We start from the raw sequence: 25,070 nt of genomic DNA, 5'->3' as shown, positions 1-25,070 counted from the left end.
TTTTTAGGTTAAAATAGGAAGAGGAATAGGAGTGCACTCTAGTACAATCCTGTTTCCACTCATAACATCTCCAACCAAATTTTGATAGGATATTGTCCCTTCCTTCATTGGAGGGTTTTCTGCACTTTTATTAACCAATTGAGAGACTGAATTGTAGCCTTTGACCTGAAAAGTATTGCCTATCACAGGATATAAGGACCCTTACCCCTTTTGGACAAATGTACAGTAATATAGTAGATAGAGAAGGGACCCTATACCAAAGGTGCTTTATAAAAAGACAACTGGACTTTTTTTGTTTTTCCTGGAAGATGTTTCACTTCTCATTCAAGAAGCTTCTTCAGTTTCATTGAACAGTGAACCGAAGAAGCTTCTTGAATGAGAAGTGAAATGTCTTCCAGGAAAAAAAAAAGAAATCAGTTGCCTTTTGAAAAAGCACTGTTGGGATAACTAGAACCTAGATGACTGAGTATCTGCTGCACATAGACAAGGGATCCTGTAGGTCAGGGGTCCCCAACCCCCAACTCCCGGCCCATGGACCAGAACCAGTTTGCATGCTAGCAAGCTGGCTGCACAAACAAACAAAACTCTATCCCCGGGATGCAGGCAGTATTCAAAACCACATCCCCTCTGGTCCATAGAAAAATCTTTTTCCATAGCATCGGTCCCTGGTGCCCAAAAGGTTGGGGACCTCTGCTGTAGGTATTTTGGGCAACAGGTCCCTCAGTTCTTTGTCATTAGCCATACTGGCCAAGACTGGATGGATTTTAAAAATTGAGCTGGGAAGACTTTATCTTCTTCCTCAGCCTGAAAGTATGTTTTCCTTTTTGGTCCACACACTCCACACACAGTTTCCATAAGGATAAATTCCATAAGGATAAATCTCACAAATGCATTCCTTGAAGAAAGGCCGTTCCACTGAAGGCCTGGGGCTTAAGCATTACATTCCCTGGAATTTGTCTCATCCAGCTCTAAGCCAAACATGGCTCTTCTGATTTGAAGTCCAAAATTTCAGACTTTTGTGATGTATTAGGATGATATTTTTCCAGTGCTGAGGAGAACTGCATCTCGGAGTGCAGGTTGAGGATACCTCTTTAGATGTTTCTTGAGCAGGGGCTTGTTAGCATTACTGCTTTGACCTTTTTTTAGGCTGTTTTTTTTTCCCCAGGGTATTCTTATTTGGGGAATGAAATTCTGGTCCTGCTGAAATTGTGAACTCTCTCATGCTTTAAGGTCATTCTGGAGGAAATGTCTTTCATTCTTTTCTTTCTTGGTTTCCAGCTGCATGTTTAAGCCCTCCCAAAGCCCAATGGGTGTCAAAAGAAATATGGCTGTGTATAGCAATTGAAGCCTAATTAGCTTCACCTGTACCTGAAGATAATGGTGGGGATTCACATAATTTCATGTTTTCTTCAAATGCAGTAGCTGTTTGGGGGAATTCTGTATTGAAAACCAGTGTGTCAAGCAAATGGGTTCCAGGGTTGTCTTTTCTCTTTTCTGGTGTCATAAAATTGAGGTGTCACTTTCAACAGAGTCATGAAATAATGTGAATCCCACCATCATATTGGAACCAAAATTAATCAGTTCTTTTTAAGCACATAGTGGAATGAGTTGGGTCCCTAAATTGCCATCCATAAATGCAACAACAAATCTGATGGGGCAGCATTCTTCATTCTGAAACCTGACTCAAACTTTTGGGTGAGTGTATCTCAGGGATCTTCAAACTTGGCCCTTTTATAACTTATGGACTTCAACTCCCAGAATTCCTCAGCCATCATGCCTGACTGAGGAATTCTGGGAGTTGAAGTTCACAAGTCATAAAAGGGCCACGTTTGAAGACCCCTGGTGTATCTGGATTAGGAGAGAATAGAACTTGATCCAAATTATATCCAAATTATTTTGTTTAACCTGGAGAAAATGCTGCATTTTTTCCCCATCTGTAGACTTCTTGTCTCACCGCAGTGTTTCTCAGCCTCTGTAATTCTTAGGATATGTGGACTTCCATTCCCAGAATTCTCCCACCAGACCACATATCATAAAATTGGTGGGGTTTTTAACCCTGTCTTATAGGATGACTTCGAGAGCTCTGTGATTGGTGGATAGAAGAATAAGCAATGATAGTTCCCTTTAGACAGTCCCATGAACTGACTCATAAATATATCTTCTCCAACCTGCCTATTGATACCAGGTTGAGGAATGTTATACTTTTTTCAGTTGCTCTATGGTTATGATTGTTTAAAATACAATATAGTTGGTGGAGGAACAAAATGCTTTGTTAAAAAATAGGTGTTTGTACTGTTTTTGGAGGTCCAGTTTTTCAGAAGGGAATTTGGTTATTTTTATTATGTGGAAAAACATTCTGTATCAGTTCAGAATTATTTCTTGGTGTATCTGGTGTTTTGGGTTTCTCTTTTCAACTTTACACTGATTTCCTTTGCTGCGCTGCATTATCTTTCTGAAGAACTCTCAGTGCTCAGAAATATTTTTTTGAGGGAGGCAAAAGCTGCGGTAGAGAACAAAGTTTAAAAAGTGCTTCTATCCTGCTTAGTTCTTTCAATGTCTTACATGGTCTGCTCCCATGTCTCTTTGGTATTTAGGTTCTATTTCTGTTTTAGTTGAGGAAACAGTAATAAATCAAGGAGGCTCTTTGTTTCCATTTACCAAATGTGTGGCTAAATTTATAGGAAAGCCGAAGCTGTAATTTGATCTTGGGGAGATATATTGTTTTGTCCAACTTTATAGTCAAGTATATCGTAGCCTTGCATTCATGCCTACTGAAATATTAAGTTAATCCGGAGTAAAAGAAAGGACAAGGGTGTGAGCATGCAATCAATTTTTTTGTCAAGGGTGTGGTTGTATAATGGGCTGGGCAACTTGGAGAAAGCTAGTTTCTAGACCATGCAGTTATTTCACAACTGAAGTTTTTGCTAACTGCAGTACTGTGTGGCTTCATGGCAATTAAGATGTGAGGAATTAAGCAATCATTAGGCAAAGGTAAGTGGTGCACTTACATTAAGAACAAATGCAAGATTAGTCTTAATATATGCAGGGGATTAAATGTGACACATACCTGTATAAAGCAGAAAACGTGCCTTTTATAGGAGGCAGTGCAGTGCCAATATATTGTAGTTCGCTCTTTTCCACAGATGCTAAGGATAGCTCCCTTTGTTATTGTCAGGTTCATTGGAATGAGACCTGATGCACCACTAGGGACTGGGACTGGGACCAGAACTTCTGTCACTAAGTTATGCAGTTGTTAAGTGAGTCACATCTGATTTTGACTTTTTGCTCCTGCCATTAAGTGAATCATGTGGTGGTTAAATAAATCCAGCTTGTTGGAAGCCCTCTGTGAAGATTGCAGATGGTGATCACACGACCCTGGGATGTTGCGACTTTGCTAAACCTAAATTGTGGTCATCTGTCCAAGGACCTGTCATAAGTCACTTTTTTCAACGCTCATAATTTCAAATGATTGTTGACTGAATGGTCTTAAGTTGAGGACTATCTTTACAGAACACCTTAGTAGAAATAGTCATGGCGGAAGAATGTTGGTTTTCTTTGTAAATAAGCACACATACCATTTTTGTTTATTTAAATTTCATATTTCTAAACCACCCATCTCCCTCAAAAGATCTACTCTTACTTGATTTGTTCAGTTTCAGCTTCATGTATTATGTGAACCCAGTTTAACCAGGATTGTGAACTGTGGTTAATGGCTTTCAGTGATACTCATGCCGCAAGTGTAACTTCAACAAACTAAGGCTTAAGTAGAGCATGGTGTAACCCATTCTGCGATATAAATATTTACCTTTGTGTATTACACAAAACCACTCTTTAGGAATGCAAGAATGAGTTTTAGGATCATGAGTTTTGTATCCTTCCTATCTTTTGCTGTGAGGACCTTGGAAACATATTAAATCAATCCAGTTTACTTGGTTCAGCAAGGCCAAGAGCTTTATTAGTGTTGCTTCTGGGTAACAGGGTTGGAAATGTGTTTGTTTAAATGAACATCTATAGCAGTGGTGGCAAACCTATGGCATGCGCTCAGAGCCCTCTCTGTGGGCACGCGCGCCATGCCCTGGAGATGGCAACCATCCCTCTTCAATCAGCTGCCCACTAACTCATTGAAGTCCCACGTGGCCAGATGCATCCTAGCATGGCTGGTTTCCCTCCCCCCCCCCGTCCCATCCCTCCTGGCCTTGCATGCTCTCCTTTTCCCGGGCACGACTCACTGCATCTGCTTCTCAGCTGTTGGCTGGCTATCCAGCTCAGAGGTGGCTTCTCTGAACTGCTGGTGACGGGCTGCAGAGCCCCAGAATGTGCCGGTTGAGGGGCTGGCAGGCTGTGGCTGCTGACGGACACTGTCGGCCCCCCATGTGCTGGCTGGCCTCTGTGTGTGGGGGCCGATGGTGTCAGGCAGCAGCCACCCTGGCCCCTGCCTGCCCTGCGACAATGGCACCCCCGCCCTGCCTCGCCTTGCCTCCTGCCCACCGCCCCACCTGCCAGAGACCCCTGGATCTCCCCCAACCCTGCCTGGCCCCCACAGGCATCCCTCCCCACGAGCAACATCAAGGTGACCACCCTACCTTGGCCACACCCACCCAGTCTGCCATGACCACCACAGCGATGCCCACCCAGTGGGCCATGCCCATCTGGCACTTGGTGATACATAAGTGGGTTTTGGGTTGCAGTTCAGGCACTCGGTCTCTAAAAGATCACCACCTCTGATCTATAGCATGCAAAGAAGTTTTTCAAAGCATGGGTATAACTTCATGGCTAGGAAAATATGATGAATTTGGGATGTCCTTGTGACACTTTTAGCACTTTTATCTATTGAGATTTGGCCTACAAAAGGTTTTGAGAACTTTTGACTAATTCCATAATGCAGTGCTTCTCAACGTTTGTGTGACGGCGACCCCCGTCACACAAACGTTCTGTGCATGCGCGGCGACGCACGCATGGGGGGAGGGCCCCCAATGCGTGGCGCGCATGCACGCCCCATGTGTGATGCGCATGCGTGACGCCCCCATGCGTGACGCGCGTGCACGGCGGTGCCCCATGTGCGGTGCGCATGCGCGGCGGCGGCCCCATGTGCGGCACACATGCGCGGCGCCTCCCGTGCGCAGCACGCGTGCACGGCGCTGCGAAAAATGGCGGATCGCCACCTTTGGCGACCCCCGAAAAATGGTCGATCGACCCCAAATGGGGTCGCGACCCATAGGTTGAGAACCGCTGCCATAATGCTTCATGTTGTCATTTGAACAACAAGCAGCCATGCAGTATAAACTGACTCCTTTCCATGTTGCGTCTCAAAGTGATGAAATTTTGATTTCTAAAAAGATTTAACCTGTAGGCTAGCAATTGTATTGCCTGGATATATTTTTTTTACCATTCTCAGAAAAGATAAAAGAATTGATCTGTTTCAAATAAAACTTTAAGCATTGTGCTGGCTGGCTTGACTACTCTGAGGAGTTGTGTAATGAATATGTGATTAACTTAAGTTGAATATTTTTATGTCATTTTGAAACATTTATGGAAGAAAATTATCAAGCTGCGCATTTTTTTTTTCCTGTGGGGAAATTATAAAATTATTTAACAAGCTAATAAACATGGACATAAAAGTTTCTTGCAGATGTTTATGTTACACAAAAGATTATAACATTGCCTTGCATTCATATACTTTGGAACATCTGTCATCCTTTTGTCACTTACAAAGCCATTCACATTTAGAGAAGTTTGATAATTCAATCTTCTTGGAATGCTAGTATTTTTAGAATGCATATGGGAAATAATGCATGTACATGTTTTGCCAGTGAATGTTTATCTTTCTATAGAAAACATATGGTTAAACTTCTGCATTCTCATTTAGCAGTGGATTTCCTGCTATAATCTTGCCAGAATGCATAATGAATAAGCAATTAAACACTAAGAACCTAAGTGGATTTCTCCAAGTTTCTTATTTTATCTTGGAAAAACAACCTAATATGAAGAAAACATCCAGTTTTCACAGTTAGTCTCTTGGTCATGTAGTCAACTTTTGTGAAGCATTGAGTCACATTTAATTTTGTGACATGTGTTGAGAGCTTCCTAGCAATAGATTCAGGTAGGAAAAAAAAAACCCAAAATATTTCTGATATGTGACTTATCATATGACTTAAGAGTGATTTAAAACTCATTCACATTAAATTCATACTCCTGTGTGTGTATTGTCACACTTTTTCCCAATTGATCTAGCTATTATAGAGAGGCAATTTTAAGTGAGTCTCTACCACTTCTTTTTGTCATGTTTATGTAGTGTATATTGGAGGTGGTTACCATTTGAGAGCTGTATACAACGAAATCTCATTTTAATGTATGCTGATTAGTGTACATTTAAGGTGACAATAAACTTATTCCATTCCATTCCATTATGTTGTAGCAGGTAATATTAGCTCTGAAAGTTGGCAGCAGATGAGATTGTTGCGATAGTTAATTCACAAATTGATGAAGGCGTTTTTGTGAGGACCAGCCTGAAGCTTACTGTCATCAGTGAACAGACTTGCCTGCCTCATCAATTAATATGAAGGCTGTTGGAAAAAACTTTAAAAAAGTATCTCTGTCTGAATAAATAATGAGATTAATTGATTCTAAATGGAAAATAGTTCAGTTGCTGCAATTTTTATAATCCCAACCCCGTTCATCTTAGTCCATCTTCCAAGAGAAGACTCTTGAGAATCTTGCTTGGAAAGAATTATTTTCAGTTTGAATTAATAAAGGCAGTTTCTTGGGAAGAGGCTGTAGAGCAAGGGGTCTTGAGTTCTTGGCCCTTTTATGACTTGCGGACTTCAACTCCCAGAATTCCTCAGCCAGGCCTGGCTGAGGAATTCTGGGAGTTGAAGTCCACAAGTCATAAAAGGACCAAGTTTGAAGACTCCTGCTGTAGAGTTATCATCTCCAACTGTTTGAGGGTGAGAATGGATAGAAAGAAACCAGACACACATAGCTAATGAGTGAAGAGAGAGTTCTTGACTACTATGCAAACACAATGCAATATGTAATTACAAGACTTTATGTATATAAAGACTTTTATACAGGTAGTCCTTGTATGACTACAATTGGGACCAGAATTTTCACTGCTAAGGAAAATTAATTTTGCCACGATTGTTAAGTAAATCATTGCAGTTATTAATTGATTCATGTAGTCATTAAGCAAATCAGGCTTCCCATTGACTTTCCTTGTTGGAAGCCAGCTGGGAAGGTTGCAGGAGGTGATCACTGGACCATTGGACACTGCAGCTGTCATAAATACATGCTGGTTTCCAAGCACCCAAATTTTGATCATGTAATGTGGGGATGTTGTGATGGTCGTAAACGTGAAGATCAGTAGTAAGTCACTTTTTTTTAGTGCCATTGTAACTTTGAATGGTTGCTAAACAAATGTCTTTAAGTTGAGAACTACCTGTATGTATCTATAGTGGCTTAACTATCTATTCTAATACTTACCTTTTTTAATTTTTTACTGTTTATAATTCAGCTATCATTCTTCCTCTTCCTCCCACACTACATTATTGGAATGCCAACAGCTTCTCCCCTTAATACTCTTTTATCCAGGTCTTTGGCTTTTGAACCATGTGCCACTATCTGCATATCTACGGTAATCCAAGGCTGCATTTTCTTTCTGCTGAATATTTGCTGCAGGTTCTTCTTTTGTTTCAGTTAGTTTAAAACCCCCCCCCTCCATTTTCTGCAAGAGTATATGTGCCTAAGCTGGGCGTGGACCACTACAGAGAAATAAAACTGTGGCCCTAATAGTTCTATGAAACATTTTTCATTTGAAGGTAGTTCATCCTTCCCTACCAACAGACAAATAGTCAACAGGCAATTTTAATCCCCTTCTTTACACAGCTGTATCCATCTTTCTAGACTAGAGCTCTCCCCCCTCCCCCCCCCAGTTTTTTTTATTGAAAGCATGTCAGTTGCCCCAGTCCTGACTTCCAGTGCAGGTTTATCTTACTGTATATCTTACTGTCCCTTTGTTGTGTAACATGTCATGCAGAGTTCATATAAAATACAGATGATTCTAATGTGCTTTGAATAAAAAGAAATGAGTAGAATAAAGATGGACTTAATATGGAGCTCAGTGTCAGGAAGAGTGCATGAAGGAATTGCATGAAGGAAGAATTCTCTGATGAAACCTAATATTGTTCTTTTGTAGAAAAAATATTAAACTTTATACTGTATTTTATTTTTTCTAATTAAAATATATGAGGCAATTGTTTGTCTCCTCCCCTCTGTCTGGAGCCCTCTTGAAACTGAATCTACGGCATGCTGAATATAAATCCTGTTCAAAGAGATAAGAAGTTTTGCTTGAACTTTGAATCCCCATGTCGGCTCTATGCATCATTTTGATAATATACCATTTGGGGGATTTTACATGTCCCTAATGAAGAAGTTGGATTCATTCACTCTCCCGCTTATTGAAATAGGGGAAGTTTTGGGTTTTTTTAAATGGACCTTTTTGGGAGTCTTTCTCCTATTTAGCTAAACCAGCTTGCTTAGTACATTAGAAAGCCTTCTGTGTATGGAGTAGGACAGTTTTACTGCTTGTGCATGGTAGACATTTCTCTGAAAAGTCAGAGAGTGTCATTGCTAACAGAGCATCTGCTTGGCTGAACAAAAGCAAATTGCCTTTGTGTGTGTTTGCAGTTGCATCACTTTATGCTCTGCAGACAGGCTGAAATATTTTGTTGATTGTTTAAACATTTCTTAGAGCAAAAGCTAAGGGTTAGGGGAGAGTCTCTGGCTTAGGGAAAGGGCAGCAACGTGATTTATTCTCCAGCATGATGACTGAAGAATCCACCAATGGGTTATTTCAGACCTCCTGCCCAATCAGACTAAGTTGTCAAATTGTCACGCCTCCTCATTATCTAGCTCCTCCCAGTTTCATCTTCATCTTTCGCCCATGAGGATGTAATAATTTGACTCTCTTCATGAAAAGCAGGTCAGGCTAGATATTTAATTCATTGGTGGATTCTTCCTGGAGTATAGTAGTGTTAGATTGGTTTCTTTCTCTGGGGAGTTTTGGTAATTTTGTTTGCCTTCCTTTCTTTCTCTTTCCTTCTATTACCTGGGAGCAGAGCTTATCCCTCTCCTGGCTGGGGTGGGTGGGTGTCTGCCTATGTTTTCCTAACTATTCAGTTAGCTGCGTTAATTCCCAGGGTAACATCAAGGTGGGGGGGGGGAGTTGTTCCCTTCCTCTCACTAGCTAAGGAGATTGTTTTTGATCAGTATTTTGGAACTACAATCAGTTCCTTGTGGCGGCCGCCATTTTGAGGCCATGTGGAGCCTTCTCTGACTGGGATCGGTCAAAGTCCTTCTAGCGGCGGCCATTTTGAATTCCCAAAGTTAAAGTTAATTGTTGCAATCGGACTGTTAGCAAGCTTCCTCCTTGCTCACTGTGCAAAATTGGTTTAAAACAAAGTCATTATTGTTTCCAGAGCCATTTATTTGGCTGCCACTAAAGGAGGCGAAGCCTCATTGCTGCGGCAGCGAAGACTTGTGGGCACTTAGGAAAAAAAAAAGCCTCATTTTTGCTCCTTTTATTATTTACTGACATAGTCCTTTTGGAATTCAACTGAGGTCCATTCCTTCTCCTACTCCTATCTAGCGAAGGTAGTTCTTTCTTCTGAATTGAAGCGTCCGCCATTTTGCCAATTACTGTCTCATTGGAAAACGCCCAGGACAGGCAGGGACGCCATTTTTGGAGTTGGTTGTTTATAATTACCTCACAATTTAATTAATATTGCCTTTCTCAATATTTATTTTCATCCTAATTTGCAATTAAGGTTCTGTTTCAGAATCCACTATTCATTGCAATTAGCAGCAAATTTGGCACAATTATCATTGCAACGGAGGTCCAGCAGGCCCTGCTCGCCATTCCCTGCCTGAGTTCTGCCACCCTGAACCTAGTGGTTGCCTACAGGATCCTGACCTTTGCCACTAGCGAGACACGTGTGATTTCGTTACCATTCTGATCTGGTTGAAAGTGCGTCCAGCACATTGGTGACGAGAGCTCTACAGCGCCCAGCGTGAGCCCAGGTTGCCAGGGGCGGTTCACGCTTTTTTCTCCACGTGCAGTCAGTCCCTCTGAGGGCTCCTGACATCTACTGCAGGGTCACTCAATTTCTGAGTCCTGCTTGGGGGCATTAAATTGACATGGCAGAACCCACTGAGCCACAGCCTTTGGACACAGGCAACACCATGGTCCAAGCCGAGCCGGTTTCTGAAGTGCCTACAGGTAAGGCCAAAGCAAAATCTAAATATGGCAGGAAGGCTGGTAAGACAAGCGATAAGATGGCTGACAGAACACATAGAGCCCTGTAGAAGCAATTCTCCCGGGCCCAATGCTTGTCAACTGAACAGGATTACATACCTCCTGGTGCATCCCCACCCGAGACACATGTACCATCCACATCGGGAGCATGGTCGCCTTTGAGCGCAATCCAGCAGGTCTCTGATCAGACCTTTGGTCAGGTAGGTCCACCCATGCTTGGGGAGGACCTTGATTTGCCCAGCCCATCATCTGCGCCCACTGCTACATTAACTCCAATGGCTGTGGGGTCACGACCTCCGCTAGAGCCATCTTTTTCAGCACAGCTCCAATCGTGGATATCGCAGGCGGTAATCCAGGCCGTGGCATCATCGGGTATCCACCAGGCATTACCAGTTCCTGGTTCCTCCTCTGCACCAGCTTCCTCATCTCGACCCACAGTGGATCGTTCAGGTAGGGTTTCCCCATCCCGATCTCTGGACTCCGAGTCTTCCAATGTCTTGGATTATGACGAAGGGGGGGACTGCTAGTCTGAGTGCGAGGAGCCAACCCATGAGTCTCAGCCCATGGCAGAGCTATTCAATGCCTTGCTTTTTCCGTCATTGCTGTACAGGGCTTGTGCAGCGAGCAAACTTTCCTCTGTCTCTTCTCCGGAGCCTTCCACAGATCAGGACTCAAATCCTTTATTTGCCAAACCGGTAGATAAACCGATATTCCATGTCCCCCCATATTCCTGAAGAACATTCAAGGACAATGGGAATGTCCAGCTGCTCAACCTTTCCAAGGAGCATCTGAGCGCAAGATTGTGGACATGGCAAAGAATCTGACTGACCTTTTAGAGGTGCCTGAGGTGGATGAATCCTTAGCCCCACTGTTTTCTACAGCCAGCCTTCTGGCGGATGTCTCAGATGCCCTTAAGGCGGAAGATAAAAAGTCTGAACTGGCCTTACGCAAGGTTCACTTAGCATCCGCTTAGGCTACAAAGGTGACAACTTCCATTTCCTTTTTTGCAAGGATTTCAATTACTTGGCTCAGACAATTGCAAGACAGGATCCCTCTGGAGGAGGTTAGGATCCATCAGGACCTTACTAAGCTTATAGCCACATCTGAGTATATGGCAGATGTCTCAATATACTCAGCCAAGCATTCAGCCAGGGCAATGGCTTCCGGTGTAGTCGCCAGGAGGCTACTTTGGCTCAAGAACTGGAGAGCTGAAAGCAAGCACAAGTGGCGTGCGGCCATTGCCCCCTTCATTGATAGCCGACTGTTTGGGGAAGCATTGACCCCATACCTTATTGAGAATAAACAGAAACAAAAGGTCATCTCTCACTTAATTGGGAAATCCAACAGGCGTTACCTCCCTTACAGCCGCTGTCAGTCCTTTCGGACTGCATCCACATCAGAACAGGGACAACCTTACAGACCCCCAGCTCCGAAGGCTGACTGCCCCTTTGACAGAGCGGGGTATAGGGACAGATCCCGATACCAATCCCAGACCAACCCTTCCTTCTGTGGCAGAGGGGGCTGCCCCTTCCGCCGCTCCAAGTGACTCAGAAGGGACCCCCCCCATTGGCGGCAGGCTAATCCTTTTCATCCGCCAATGGGAAAGCACCACCATGGACTCCTGGGTTCTGAGCACCATAAGGGAAGGCCTGTCTCTGGAGTTCAAATCCCATCCAATAGATCACTTTGTCTCTTGCCCAGCCATGAGAAATCACATAAAAAGAGGTCTCATGGAAGATGCCATCCGACATCTCCTCAGCATCAAAGCCATAGAGGAGGTTCCCTTGTCCCAATGGGGATCGGGGTATTACTCCATCCTCTTTGTAGTTCCAAAATCCTCAGGAGGATGGAGAGCAATCCTAGACCTCAAGGGGCTGAACCTCGACCTACAATACAGGAGGTTCAAGATGCAGACTTGCACTCCATCCTAGGCAGTATCAAGATGGGAGATCTTCTAACATCCATAGACCTCAAGGAGGCATATTTGCATATCCTTATCCACCCGGCACATCGCAAATACCTGCGGTTTTATTACCTCAACCATCATTTTCAATACAGGGCCCTACCATTCAGTCTTTCCTTCGCCCCCAGGGTCTTCACCAAAATACTGGCATTCTGGCGGCCCATTTGAGGTTGGTTCCGGTGCACATCCAGTGTTATCTGGACGACATTCTGATCCAATCGCTATCAGCAACATCCGCCCAGTCAGATCTGGATCTCACAATCAGAACTCTTCAGAACCATGGGTTCTTAATAAATTTCAAAAAGAGCCAGACAACACCATCGACCCATCTGTTACACGTGGGGGCGGTGATCGACACAGACAATTGTCACGTGTACCTATCGGAGGAAAGGCGCAAGAGTATCAGAGACCTGGCACTCAAGGTATGCAGGAACAGGACAGTAACATTAGCTCTCCTTTCCCAGTTACTGGGGAAGTTGATATCCTGCATAGCGATAGTGCCGTGGGCCCAACTACATGCTCGACCAGGAAGAGTTCCTGCTTCCACATCAAAGACAACATACAAATACCTCCAACCAGCTGGTGCGTGTTCCTCATCAGGTTCGTCTGTCTCTCAACTGGTGGACTTCCTCGGCCATATGCAAGGGGACCCTATTCAAAGAGCTCACTCGCATCAGTATGACCACGGATGCGAGTCTTTTCAGTTGGGGCGCTCATCTCCAAACACGGATGGCTCTGGGTCAGTGGTCACAGACAGACCGGAAGCACAGCATAAATTGGTTGGAGCTCAGAGCGATCCACCTAGCTCTCAGACATTTCCACTCAGTAGTCAGGGGGCAACATGTGCTGGTCCTGACAGACAGCATGGCGGCAAAGGCCCACGTCAATCAACAGGGGGGTACCCAGTCAAAGTCCCTCATGGCAGAAGCTCGGGCATTGAGTTCCTGGGCGGAGAAACATCTACTCTCCATCAGGGCAGAGCACATTTCGGGGGAGGTGAATTGGCAGGCAGATTTTCTCAGCAAGTCAATAGTGGACCATTCGGAGTGGAAGTTACATCCAGATGTCTTCAGGGAGATCACGGACAGATTTGGTCGTCCAATAGTGGACCTGTTCGCCTCGCCAGAGAACACCCAACTATCCAGGTTTTTTTCCTGGTTCCCCTCTCAGGGGGGGAGGGGGCGGACGCCTTATGCAGCCAATGGCCACGAGGCCTCTTGTATGCCTTTCCCCCACTGCCTCTGTTACCAGCAGCTATCAGGAAGATCCTGGCGGAGCAGGCAGAGGTAATATTTATTGCTCCTCACTGGCCCAGAAGGCCATGGTTTGCAGACCTGGTGAGCCTCTCTGTCTCTGCTCCGTGGAGGATTCCAGACCATCGCATTCGGTTGACACAGGGAGATCTTCAACATCCAGATCCCCAATGGCTTCAGTTAATCATTTGGCACTTGAATGCCACACCTTGACTTGAGAGTCCTATTCGTCAGGGGTGATTGCTATGATTCAGGCTGCCAGGAGACTGTCGACTAACCATATTTACAACCATACGTGGAAGAACTTCTGTCATTGGTGCAACAGGAATCACGTGAGTCTGTCACAAGTAACCATCCCCAAGGTGTTAGAATACTTGCTGGAGGGCGTCAACAAGGGGTTGTCGCCCAACACTATCTGTAGACAGCTAGCAGCCCTTTCCACAGTGTTTTCTTGGGACTCTTCAGAATCCTTGTCTAGACACCCTACAATCAGATCTTTCCTAAAGGGAGTTACCAATAGCAATCCCCCTGTGATTCATAGGTATCCCTCTTGGGATCTACCCAAAGTCTTACAAGCTCTAACCTCTTCCCCCTTTGAACCACTTAGAACATTTTCCTTGCAGTACCTGTCACTGAAGGTTTCATTTCTGATAGCCATAACTTCTGCCAGACATATATCGGAATTAGCTGCCTTGTCAATCAGGAAGGACCTGTGCTTGTTTCACGAGGACAGGGTGATTCTTCAATTAGATCCCTCGTTTATTCCAAAAATAAACACGATGTTCCATAGGGTACACGAGGTTATTCTCCCGGACTTCGGTCCCCACCTGTCACATGACTTGGAACGGCAATGGCACTCTTTAGACGTGCGGAGAGCTTTGCAGTGTTATATCAAACGCACAGCATCTTTCCGTAAATCAGAAGCCCTGTTTATATCCTTCCAGCCTTCCTCAATGGGCCAAAAGGTTTTGGCTTCCACTATAGGTAGGTGGATTAGGGTTTGTATTGCAGCAGCTTACGCGTCTCTTGCCCTACCCATTCCCAGTCATGTGACGGCTCATTCCACACGCAGCGCTGCCACAACCGCTGCATGCGCTACTCAAGCGTCTATTGAAGACATTTGTAGGGCAGCGACATGGTCCACGCCTTCCCCATTTATTAGGCATTATCGCTTGGACAAGTTTGCTTCGGCTGAGGCCGCCTTCGGTAGACGTATTTTGCAACAGGTGGTGACACCATCAGGTTCACAGACCCCAACTATTTCCCACCCATAGGGACTTCAGGAGCTTTGGTACGTCCCATTGGTGGATTCTTCAGTCATCATGCTGGAGAAAGAGCGTTGGCTTACCTGAACGCAAGTTCTCAGCATGATGATGAAGAATCCACGCCCTCCCTTCAAGTTGTTAGTTAGTTAGGGGTTGGGGGCCTGTTTCTTTTTTCCTTTTTTTATGAGAGTCATCACGTCGAACTGTTGTCATTGGCTACGCCCTCGATGAAACTGGGAGGAGCTAGACAATGAGGAGGCGTGACAACTTGACTACTTAGTCTGATTGGGCAGGAGGACTGAAATAACCCATTGGTGGATTCTTCATCATCATGCTGAGAACTTGCGTTCAGGTAAGCCAACGCTCTTTATCATCCCACTAATAGTGAAACTTGATCTTTGCTGGGTAGTATAGGTGGCTATGGTGGATGGCAGAAGATAACCCTCTCCAATTTACTATTGTTCCAGATGCTTTTCCAGTTGGTACTAACATAGGACACAGGTAGATGTTCAACCCATAATGGAGGATGTCATATTGGGTGAGGTTGCCATAACAAGTGGGATATTAACACTGGTGTATTTATTTGTGAAATGTGTTGGAGTGGGGGGAGCTTTTAAGAAAATAAAAGAGCAAAATCACTTTGGTTCATCCATGGCTTTCAATGTAAAATGTCTGTTTATGTTTCAGTGAAGCTTTTTATTTATGTATTCATGCTGATGGCATTTTTTACAGTAGCTGTCTAGCAGTTGTGGGTTTAACCGAATCTTATGCAAATCTATGTACTTTCGGACCTCTGTATATATTTTGGTTCTTAGGATTTGCTTAATGCTGCTTATTTTTGAAAGCTACTATTTTTGAAATATTTTGTATGTAGACTTTTTGTTTTTGTTGGTGTCTATAACTTTTGTATAAATAAATATCTCATCTGGTACCTTGCTTTTCCCATCTAAAAAGCAATAGGATTTATTTTGTGAGTCCTGGAGTTATAGCAATAGTTTGAACATTTTTCTGCTTCTAACCAAATTACGGTGCAAAGATTTTTTGCTTAGGAATTGCACTGTTTGCAAGTGAACAAACTGAAAAGAATATAAAATCTCCTCGTGTTCTTTCTAAAGTCACACAATCTGTTCAAAGTTGGCTACTGTGTTGCTCAATATAGATGCCATCTGGATTATTTGCTTTTTGAAAGTAATTTTTACTTGTTATTAAAAAGATAGCCGTTTGAACAGAATTTTTAGTGACTTTGTTTTAGTATTATAATGTGTGATAGATACCTGTTTGGTTAGGTGCAAGAATATTTTGTTTATGAACTAAGGGGAAATGAAGTAACCTGGAATTAAGGAGGAATTTCCTAACAGTGAAAACAATTAACCAGTGCAACAGCCTGCATTCAGAAGTTGTGGGTGCTTCATCCCTGAAGGTTTTTAAGAAGAGACTGGACAGCCACTTGTCTGAAATGTTATATGTCAGTGATGGCAAACCTTTTAGAAATCGAGTGCCCCAAAACCACCCCTGCCTCTCCACCCACCCCCGCTCTGCGCCCCGCCCACCCGCAGGATCACCCACAACTTCCATGGCCCACCGCAGCAGATCACCCAGGCCCCCCAGCAGTGCCATAGCAGCCACGCCCTCTGCTCGCGTGCCACAGCATCATCTGTGTGTGACAGGGCGTGAGGGCAGAGTCTTGTCCCTGCTGCCTGGCTGCCATGTCCTTGGCTGCGCTGCTCTATGCGGACCACGCTCAGGGGTGACTCTCTGGGGGGCTGCTGGTGAAGAGGGGGCCATGGAAGGAGACGGGGCTGGGGCGACAGCGCACGTGCCCACAGAGAGTGCTCTGAGTGCCACCTCTGGCACACGTCTCATAGGTTCGCCACCACGTTATAGGTTCTCCTGCTTGAACAGGGGGTTGGACTAGAAGACCTCCAGTTCTATTTTGAAATGAATTGAATTGAACCCTCAGTTCTCCTTGAGTTGGTAAAAGAATCTGTGCTACTTACCATTTTATATAGTCAATTATTCCTAAATAAAGAGATGAGGAATTCTCCTTGATTATTTTGACTGCTGAAGAGAAATATTCTTCCCCCAGCATCTAAAACAGCAACAACAGCAACAATGTGTGATGTGTGATTTGTTCCACAACCAATTTAACCAGTTTTACACATAAAACACTTTGGACGTTGAGATGGTTTTGCTATATCTGGATAAACTAGAACTGGTCAGTGCTTGGTGCAATATCGCTGCATCTTTTAAAAACTGCTGGATTTTCTGCCTGCAGTTAATCATTAAGGATAAGTCATTGCAAAGTCATCCCTGGCTAACAAGTCTGCATTTAATAGGTGGATTACAGCTGATGGGAGTTGCTGAGGTCACATTTTCTGCATCAACAGAAAACAGCAGACTAGACAGAACTGCTTTTTCTGTGGGTGTTCTGGAAAGCCTCAAATATTTGTCTAACTAACAGATAAATATGGATGGATGGGAAGATGGAGGTGAGATGTGAATACTTCCTAAAAATGTTTACATGTAAAAAGCTTCAGACATTAGGAGTGAATGTATCTGCAACACTGCCTTGTGTTTTAGCTGTTGAATAAATATGATGATAACTTTGGAATACCATTGAGCTGTTTGTTTGCCAATTGAGAAATAGCAAAGTAATGGTGGACTGCACGGCCATCACTATTTAGTTAGTATATTTAGTTGATTATAATGAATAATAGCTTGTTTCAAGGATGCACCCTGTCTGGAGTCACTGTTGAAATGAGCAGTTGTAAAAATTAAATAAAAATAAATACATAAATAAACACCCTAAAACTTTATAAGAGCTGTATGCAGCAGTCATTTCTAGCTCACATTTTGTCTGTTATGTATATGTGAATCTCTTCTGTGATGCTCACGTTTTTCTGCTCAGTACATACATTTCTGCTCAGTACATACATGAAAGCAATGCTTTCAGTTTTGAATATTTGTACCCATGAACTGAAGAAGGTTAGACTCCTTTTCATATGTATATATGTCTGTCTGTATCCATCCATCCATCCATCCATCCATCCATCCATCCATCCATCCTATATAGCCACCCGTCTATTTAAAAACAGAGAATTTCATTAAAACAAAAAACCCAACTAAAGTGCACTGAAGTTCAATAAAAACGTGAAACCACTAGACACACAGATACACAACAGAACTGCCATGCTAATATCCAGATCACAATGCCTAAAAGAAGAACCAGGTCTTTGCAGCCTTGTAAAAAGCCAATAGGACAAGGTCTGTCCATATTTTAAGGAGGAGGCTGTTCCAATGTGACCACTAGTATATAAAATGAGAGCAAATTCCACTCTCTTCTAGCACTGATTATGTTACTTAGTTTAGTAATGAAATGTCTGCCAGAAAACAACCAAGCTCAGAGAGCACCAAGAACCCCATAGTGTTGATTACGCTTCATGTGTATCCTGGAAATAATTGTTTTCTCATGGGCACCAGCTTTTCAAAGCCTTGACTCTCTTTCCAAAATTGTTGCTTATGTCCTGCCAGGGTTTTCTGAAACTGGAATAGGAGTCTTTATTAAGCATTCATGCCAATAGATTTATACTGTGGATACAGCTTCCAAGTAATTGGCACCCTGATGGCTTTAACCAGGTCAGAGACTGCTTTCTGTTGGTTTATTTTTAAAGTAATCAATGGATCCTATAGAGTGCTCTGAATTTTCTCATCTGAATGCACAACTAATTGCTATCACTTTGAAAGCTAATGAATGTGCGTCTTTCATAAAAATATAATTTGAAATACTTCAGTTTTCTGGTAGGATGATGGGGCCTTGCTAATTTAACTTGATGATTTGTCTGTCACATACTGTAAGACCAAATTTCTTACCACTGCATAGTACTGTAATGCAGCACTGGATAATTTCAAATAATACTGTACAGCCAACCTGTAGACCAACAAATTGATCCAATTTATATACCTGTGTTTTTTTGTTTTTTTAGTGGTAGAAATAATAATAATAATAAAAACCTTTCTCTTTTAACCCTCAGCCTTTGTCAACTTCACAGCTGCTTTGGCAACAGGCAAGAAGGATTCCGAATATAGAACTATTGTGAAGCATCCAAGTATAGTTTCACTTACTCAGTTTTCCAGCCATTTTCACAGAGAAAACTGACCGCTTGGTTTTGGAATATTCATCTGTACATATTCAGACCATGATCTGAGCCTTTGATTTCAGGGTGGACTTATTATTATTGTTTGAATATTTGCTCTTCCTTGCAAGATCAAAGACTTTCTTTAAAACCTTTTGCATTCTGAATGCAGCTTGCTGTGATACTTGAAATAAATCAAAAGCCTTTCTTTCAAAGTACAACATTAGAGACATGACTCTTTATTAATTTAGAGATTACAAGTGTTTATATCCTTTCAACTAACAAATCTAACAAATCTTCCAAAGCATTCTTACTATATAGTTTACAAACAAACAAAAAATTCTTAGATCTTCTTTTCTTGTGGCATTTGGTGGGATAACCCTGTGGATGGATGTTTATGGAGATACCCAGACATCCATGTCATAGTTGTCCCAAACATGCTTTTTCACGAGGCAACTGGACTTTCTTGTTTTTCTTTGAAGACATTTCACTTCTCATCCAAGAAGCTTCTTCAGCTTCTTGGTCAGAGAAAAACAAGTAGGTCCAGTTGCCTCATGAAAAAGCATTTGGGGATCTGTGGATGGATGTGGGTTGATAGAGCAGGCTTTTGGGATAATCTTGGTTTCCTTCCTTTTTGTCTCCATTCTCTTCAGCAATCCCTGTTCTCACCTGACCACCAGAGAAGTAAATGGACCTTATTTTTAAAATACAAGTAGGACTGGATTGTTACTGTAGGAGATGACCAGGTTGTGCCCAAGGGAGGGGTAAAACCCATCATCAGTCATGAGTCCCTTCGCACCCATAAGAGATCTAAGTCCAGCCCACCTTGAATTCCTTTCACTCTTATGTATCGCCAATGTGCTTTGAACATTAGTAGGTCAGATTCTTGTAGAGATCTTAAGCTTGCAATAAATCTTTATACCCATTTTAACTGCCTAGGTCAGTGGTGGCGAATCTATGGCACAGGTGCCAGTGGCGGCACTCAGAGCCTCTCTGTGGGCACGTGCACCATCCCCTCAGTCCTAGGCCTTCAGCTGGGTTTTATAAAACCTTTTCGCTTTAGGCTTCCGTCGCCATGTACAAAAAAAAAAGGTTCAATCAATCAGTCAATTTCAACTTCTCGCGGAAAAAAGAAGATCTTGCAAAGTTGGAATTGATTGAACTTTTTAGTCCCACCCAGTCTGCTGTTACCACTGCAGCCACGCCCACCCAATGGGCCACACCCACCCGGCACCCGATGATGTATAAGTGGGTTTTGGGTTGCAGTTTGGGCACTCGGTCTCTAAAAGATTTGCAATCACTGGCCTAGGTCTTCTGATTTCCCTGGCACTTGACAGTTACTAGTGAAGTTCTGTCGATTTTGGTAATCATTGTGACAAATGTCTATGGAAATTCTCAGTCATCCAGGTCATGGTTGTCCCAAAGGTGCTTTTTCAAGAGGCAACAGGACTTTATTGTTTTTCTTTGAAGACATTTCACTTCTCATCCAAGAAGCTTCTTCAGCTCTGACTGGACGGTGGGGAGGTGGAAGGATTTATATTCCTTGCAGAACCATTTCTGCAGAACCGTGGGAAAAAATGAAATTTTGATTGTGGGCTTTACCAATTAGATAGATGTTATGGTATTGAAATGGCTAGTTTACATTATTTTGTAAAAGTAAAAAGTTGAGGTTTGAAGTTGGATACTATATTGCACCAAAGCAAGTCGGAAGTCAATGCCTTCCCCCCCCTTTTTTCCCTCCCTTACCTCACTTCTCTACTCCCTTTCCCCTTCCCCACCTTTTCTGCTATTTATTTTGTATTTCAATTGTATCATATATTATAAACTAATAAAACTTTGAAAAAATAAGAAAGTCCAGTTGCCTCTTGAAAAAGCACCAAAGCGGGATTTGACTACAGTTTGGCAAAATGAGACATCACTTGACTATTTTCAACCCTGACCCCTCTTCCTAAACTTTGCAAGAAGGAGTGTATCCTTAGGATAATTGCGTAAACTAATGAGAAATGAGTTACTAACAAACCTTCTTCAGTCTCTTCTCTAGGCTGCTGCTCTTTGCATATAGTAGTTCATTTTTGGTGATTAACTGTTTGGATAATATGTGGGACATTCTTCCAAAAGTAGTTGGAGGCAGTATAAAAATCTAATTCATTTAAAATTACAGTGACTCAGAATTAGGTTAAATTGAATGAATGCTTTTCAGATGATCACTACCCAATGTTTTCTATAGATTAAAATATCAATTTGCTTGCAGTTATTGGAGGGCCCATGGAGCCCCCATTTGACCTTGGACTCTCAGCTTGTATATCCTTATGGCACTCAGGGCAGAGCCTTTGACTTGTTCATTATTAAAGAGTTTGTGGTCAGCATTCTAAAGAGGTTCTCTGTTTCTGTGTGGTCCATGATAGCATTTAAGGAGAAAAGTGCTCTCTTTGTAAAGGATGCTCTCTTGTCATTCACTGTGATAGAGCTCTTTCCGAGCTGCATCTTTCAAAAGCTCTGCAGCTAAAAAGACTGATATTTACAGCAATGGAAAATAAATGCATGGTCCATTTATTCAATGGATTGAAGACCCGATTGCACTTGCCACTTATTGAGCAGATTGTCTGTAGACATAGCTTTGTAGGGACAAGTATGATAAAACATGGGACTCGTTGATACAGAATAATATAAATATATATACATATATAAATGTAGTAGAAATATATATATATATATATGTACTGGAATAATATTTGAACTAGACAAGTGTATATAGAATTGTAATTCCTTATTGTTATAATGACATTATGTTTTTTTTTCCTTTTTTCATATTTTTTACTTTTTTGTTAAAGCACTTTTTAATATCTTCTTTTTTCTTCTTCTCTTTGACAACGGATTTATCACCGTCACTATTTTCTTTGTGTTCTGCTCTTTTTTTCTTTTTGTTGTTAATTAAAAAAACAGTAAATAAATATAAGCTCTGTTTGGCTTGCTTCTTCATGGGAAAACCAAAACTGACAGGGTACTAATGTAAAGCAGGGCTGCCTTTCCATTCACAGAGTTGGAACAAAAGACCAATGTTGCTTGAAGCCCCAAAATAGCAATAGCAATAAGACTTATATACTGCTTCACAGTGCTTTACATCCCTCTCTAAGCGGTTTACAGAGTCAGCTTATTGCCCCCAACAATCTGGATCCTCATTTTACCAACCTTGGAAGGATGGAAGGCTGAGTCAACCTTGAGCCACTCAGAATCAAACTCCTGGAGTGAGCAGTGAATTAGCCTGCAATATTCCATTCTAACCATTGCGCCACCATGGCTCTTAAGGTGTCACAGAAGTGATGTCTTCCACCTGAAGAGTCAAGGTGGGCTAGTTTGCTGTGGCTGGCTGCTTCAAGTGCCTTCTGCCTGCATTAAAGGCCCCACTAGTGTTTCCTTTGATGCCACTAAGTTATGCCATACCAGAGCAGAGCTTCCCTTTGAGGCCTTGGGTAGTCTGGACTTAAAAAAATCAAGTTCCTTAAATGCAGATATTATACTCCATCGCTCCTTCAACAAGAATAGGAGGCAGGGATATATTCAAGTAGTCAAGCACTTAAGACTGTATTGATTCACTGCAATTCCAAAAGGTAGAGTCTTGTATATTTTTTTAACACACTCCATGTGGCATACAAAATATTTGCACTAAAATATATAAAGAAGGTCTTACAGTCAAATCAGTGATTTTCCACATTAGGAATATGAATGTTAGAAAACAGTATTATTTTGAAATAAATATATTAATATCTGGAGGGGGGAAAGCTGAAAAGGGTTGGGTGGTCAACTAGAAATTGAACAAATCATCCCCCCAAGGCACATTTTCTTCTTCCCTTTCCAGACAATCTGAGTTTGAGACTTTGGGGCTTAGTAGTGAGAGAGCTTTTCTCGAAACCTGCCTAGCATGGAGTCTGACTGTTGCCTAGGAACATCTCTCTGGTCTTTTGGTGCATTCATATTCTAATCATAGCACTTTGCCAAAGGCTTGTTTACTTCCTTTCCAAGCCATGGAGATGACAAAACCTTTGCATATTTCTTGTCTTTTTTATTGGTCATAATTTCATCTCATTAAACAAAGCAAGGGTGAAGAGTTCCTAGCACATAGGTTAGGACAGCGTTTGTTAGTCAAATATATATTGTATATAGTTCTTGAACATTCATAAATATAATGTTCATAGTCTGATAGTAGAGGTAGTCTTGACAGACTTGAACATTGGACGCTATCTAACAAAATGAAATTCAATGGTGAAAAAAGTAAGGTTCTACATTTAGGCAAGAAAAACCAAATGCACAGGTATAGTATAGGTGGTACCTTGCTCAATAGTTGTAACTGAGAGAGGGATCTATGAGTCTAGTGGACAATCACTTAAATATGAGCCAGCAGTGTGCTGCAGCTACCAAAAAAGCCAACACAGTGTTAGGCTGCATTAACAGAGGGATAGAATCAAGATTACGTTAAATGTTAATACCACTCTTCAATGCCTTGGTAAGGCCACACTTGGAATACTGTATCCAGTTTTGTTCACCACGATGCAAAAAAAATGTTGAGACTCTAGAAAGAGTACAGAGAAGAGCAATAAAGATGATTAGAGGTCTGGAGGCTAAAACATATAAGGAACGGTTGCTGGAATTGGGTATGTCTAGTTTAATGAAGAGAAGGATGAGGGGTGACATGATAGCAGTGTTCCAATATCTCAGGGGTTGCCACAAAGAAGAGGGAGTCAAGCTGTTCTTCAAAGCACGCTGGAAGTTTTCAAGAAGAGACTTGAAATGGTATAGGTTCTGAAATGGTATAGGTCAGTGATGACGAACCTTTTAAAGACTGAGTGCCCAAACTGCAACCTAAAACCCACTTATGCATCGTCGAGTGTTGGGTGGGTGTAGCCCATTGACTGTGGGTGGGTGTGGCCAATTGGGTGGGCTTGTCTGCAGTGGTAACAGCAGACTGGGTGGGACTAAAAAGTTCAATCAATCAATTCCAACTTTGCAAGAACTTTTTTTTCCCCGTGGGAAGTTGAAATTGACTGATTGAACCTTTTTTTTTTTTTTTTTTTTTTTTGCACATGGTGGCGGAAGGCTAAAGCGAAAAGGTTTTATAAAACCCAGCTGGAAGCCTAGGACTGGGGCGACGACACGTGTGCCCAGAGAGAGAGCTCTGAGTGCCGCCTCTGGCACCTGTGCCATAGGTTCGCCATCACTGGTATAGGTTCTCCTGCTTCAGCAGGGGGTTGAACTAGAAGACTTCCAAGATCCCTTCCAGCTCTATTCTATTACTTCATACCACCATGATTACCAAATTACACATTACATGAAACATTTAAGGAACTATTTTAAAAAGTGTAATGTGGGAGACGAAACTGGGACTCTAATAGAAGGGAAGGTGGATTAGGTCTTTCCTATCCTTTATTACAGTATGTTTATACTGTAGAACTAAAGAGCAGAGTGCTGGAAAGATATAAAGGGTGCATGAAAGAGAGTTCCGTAATGAAGGTAAAAACACACCTTCATTATCTTTCCAGCACTCTGCTCTTTAGTTCTACAGTATAAACATACTGTAATAAAGGTTAGGAAAGAGCTACACATGTTTACGTTAGAATAGCATTATATGGGATGTCATATATAGATGGGTAGTCTCTTGGTATATATTTAGGTTTTAGCAAAATTTTGTATAAAAGGAAATTTTCCATCATTTGTCATCTAACATGGCCAATATTCACATAAGTAAATGTCCTCTGCCTTACAAACACGTACAGCTTGTATTTTATATTAAGATCCTAACTTATGCATTTGGGTTTTCTTGGTTGAGCAACTGGTGGTATTACTCAGCTTACATGTTATGTTAGGTGAGAACTTGTAATAAAATATGCTATGAAATGCAGGAATTATCCTGCTCTTAATGCTACTGTTTGATCCTTTCTGATTTTGGAATTTGTACATGGCTTGAAGTCAACATACTTTTTTAGCCATCTAATAAACTAATCATCTGGGAAAGTGTCAGTTTATTTCTCCATGCGGAGAGAAAAAGAACAGATGGAAGGAAGTGAGAAAGAGATGAGAGCAGAACTAAGATATTGCTTTAAGAAGGGAAATAGATATAGTTCCAGATGACTAGTTGATATGATTCATTAATGT

The 25,070-nt window shown here is 42.3% G+C and overlaps 2 protein-coding genes across 3 annotated transcripts in view; both read left to right on the top strand.

Annotated features, from left to right (window-relative positions):
• SEPTIN8 (septin 8) overlaps window positions 1-25,070 on the top strand; it is a 76,240-nt gene that overhangs the window by 16,654 nt on the left and 34,516 nt on the right. The window lies entirely within an intron of this gene.
• On the top strand, window positions 10,160-19,178 carry LOC120311509. The gene is made up of 3 exons (XM_039351078.1): window positions 10,160-15,328; window positions 18,322-18,426; window positions 18,822-19,178. The coding sequence occupies exon 1, from the start codon at window positions 13,771-13,773 to the stop codon at window positions 14,797-14,799; it is 1,029 nt and encodes a 342-aa protein (XP_039207012.1). The 5' UTR covers window positions 10,160-13,770; the 3' UTR covers window positions 14,800-15,328; window positions 18,322-18,426; window positions 18,822-19,178.

Source organism: Crotalus tigris, unplaced genomic scaffold (genome assembly GCF_016545835.1).
Source record: "Crotalus tigris isolate CLP2741 ecotype Arizona unplaced genomic scaffold, ASM1654583v1 scf7180000017568.12009008, whole genome shotgun sequence".
NCBI classification, from domain to species: domain Eukaryota; kingdom Metazoa; phylum Chordata; class Lepidosauria; order Squamata; family Viperidae; genus Crotalus; species Crotalus tigris.
The sequence above is the reverse complement of the archived record's forward strand: the minus strand, read 5'-3'. Positions and strand labels throughout refer to the sequence as shown.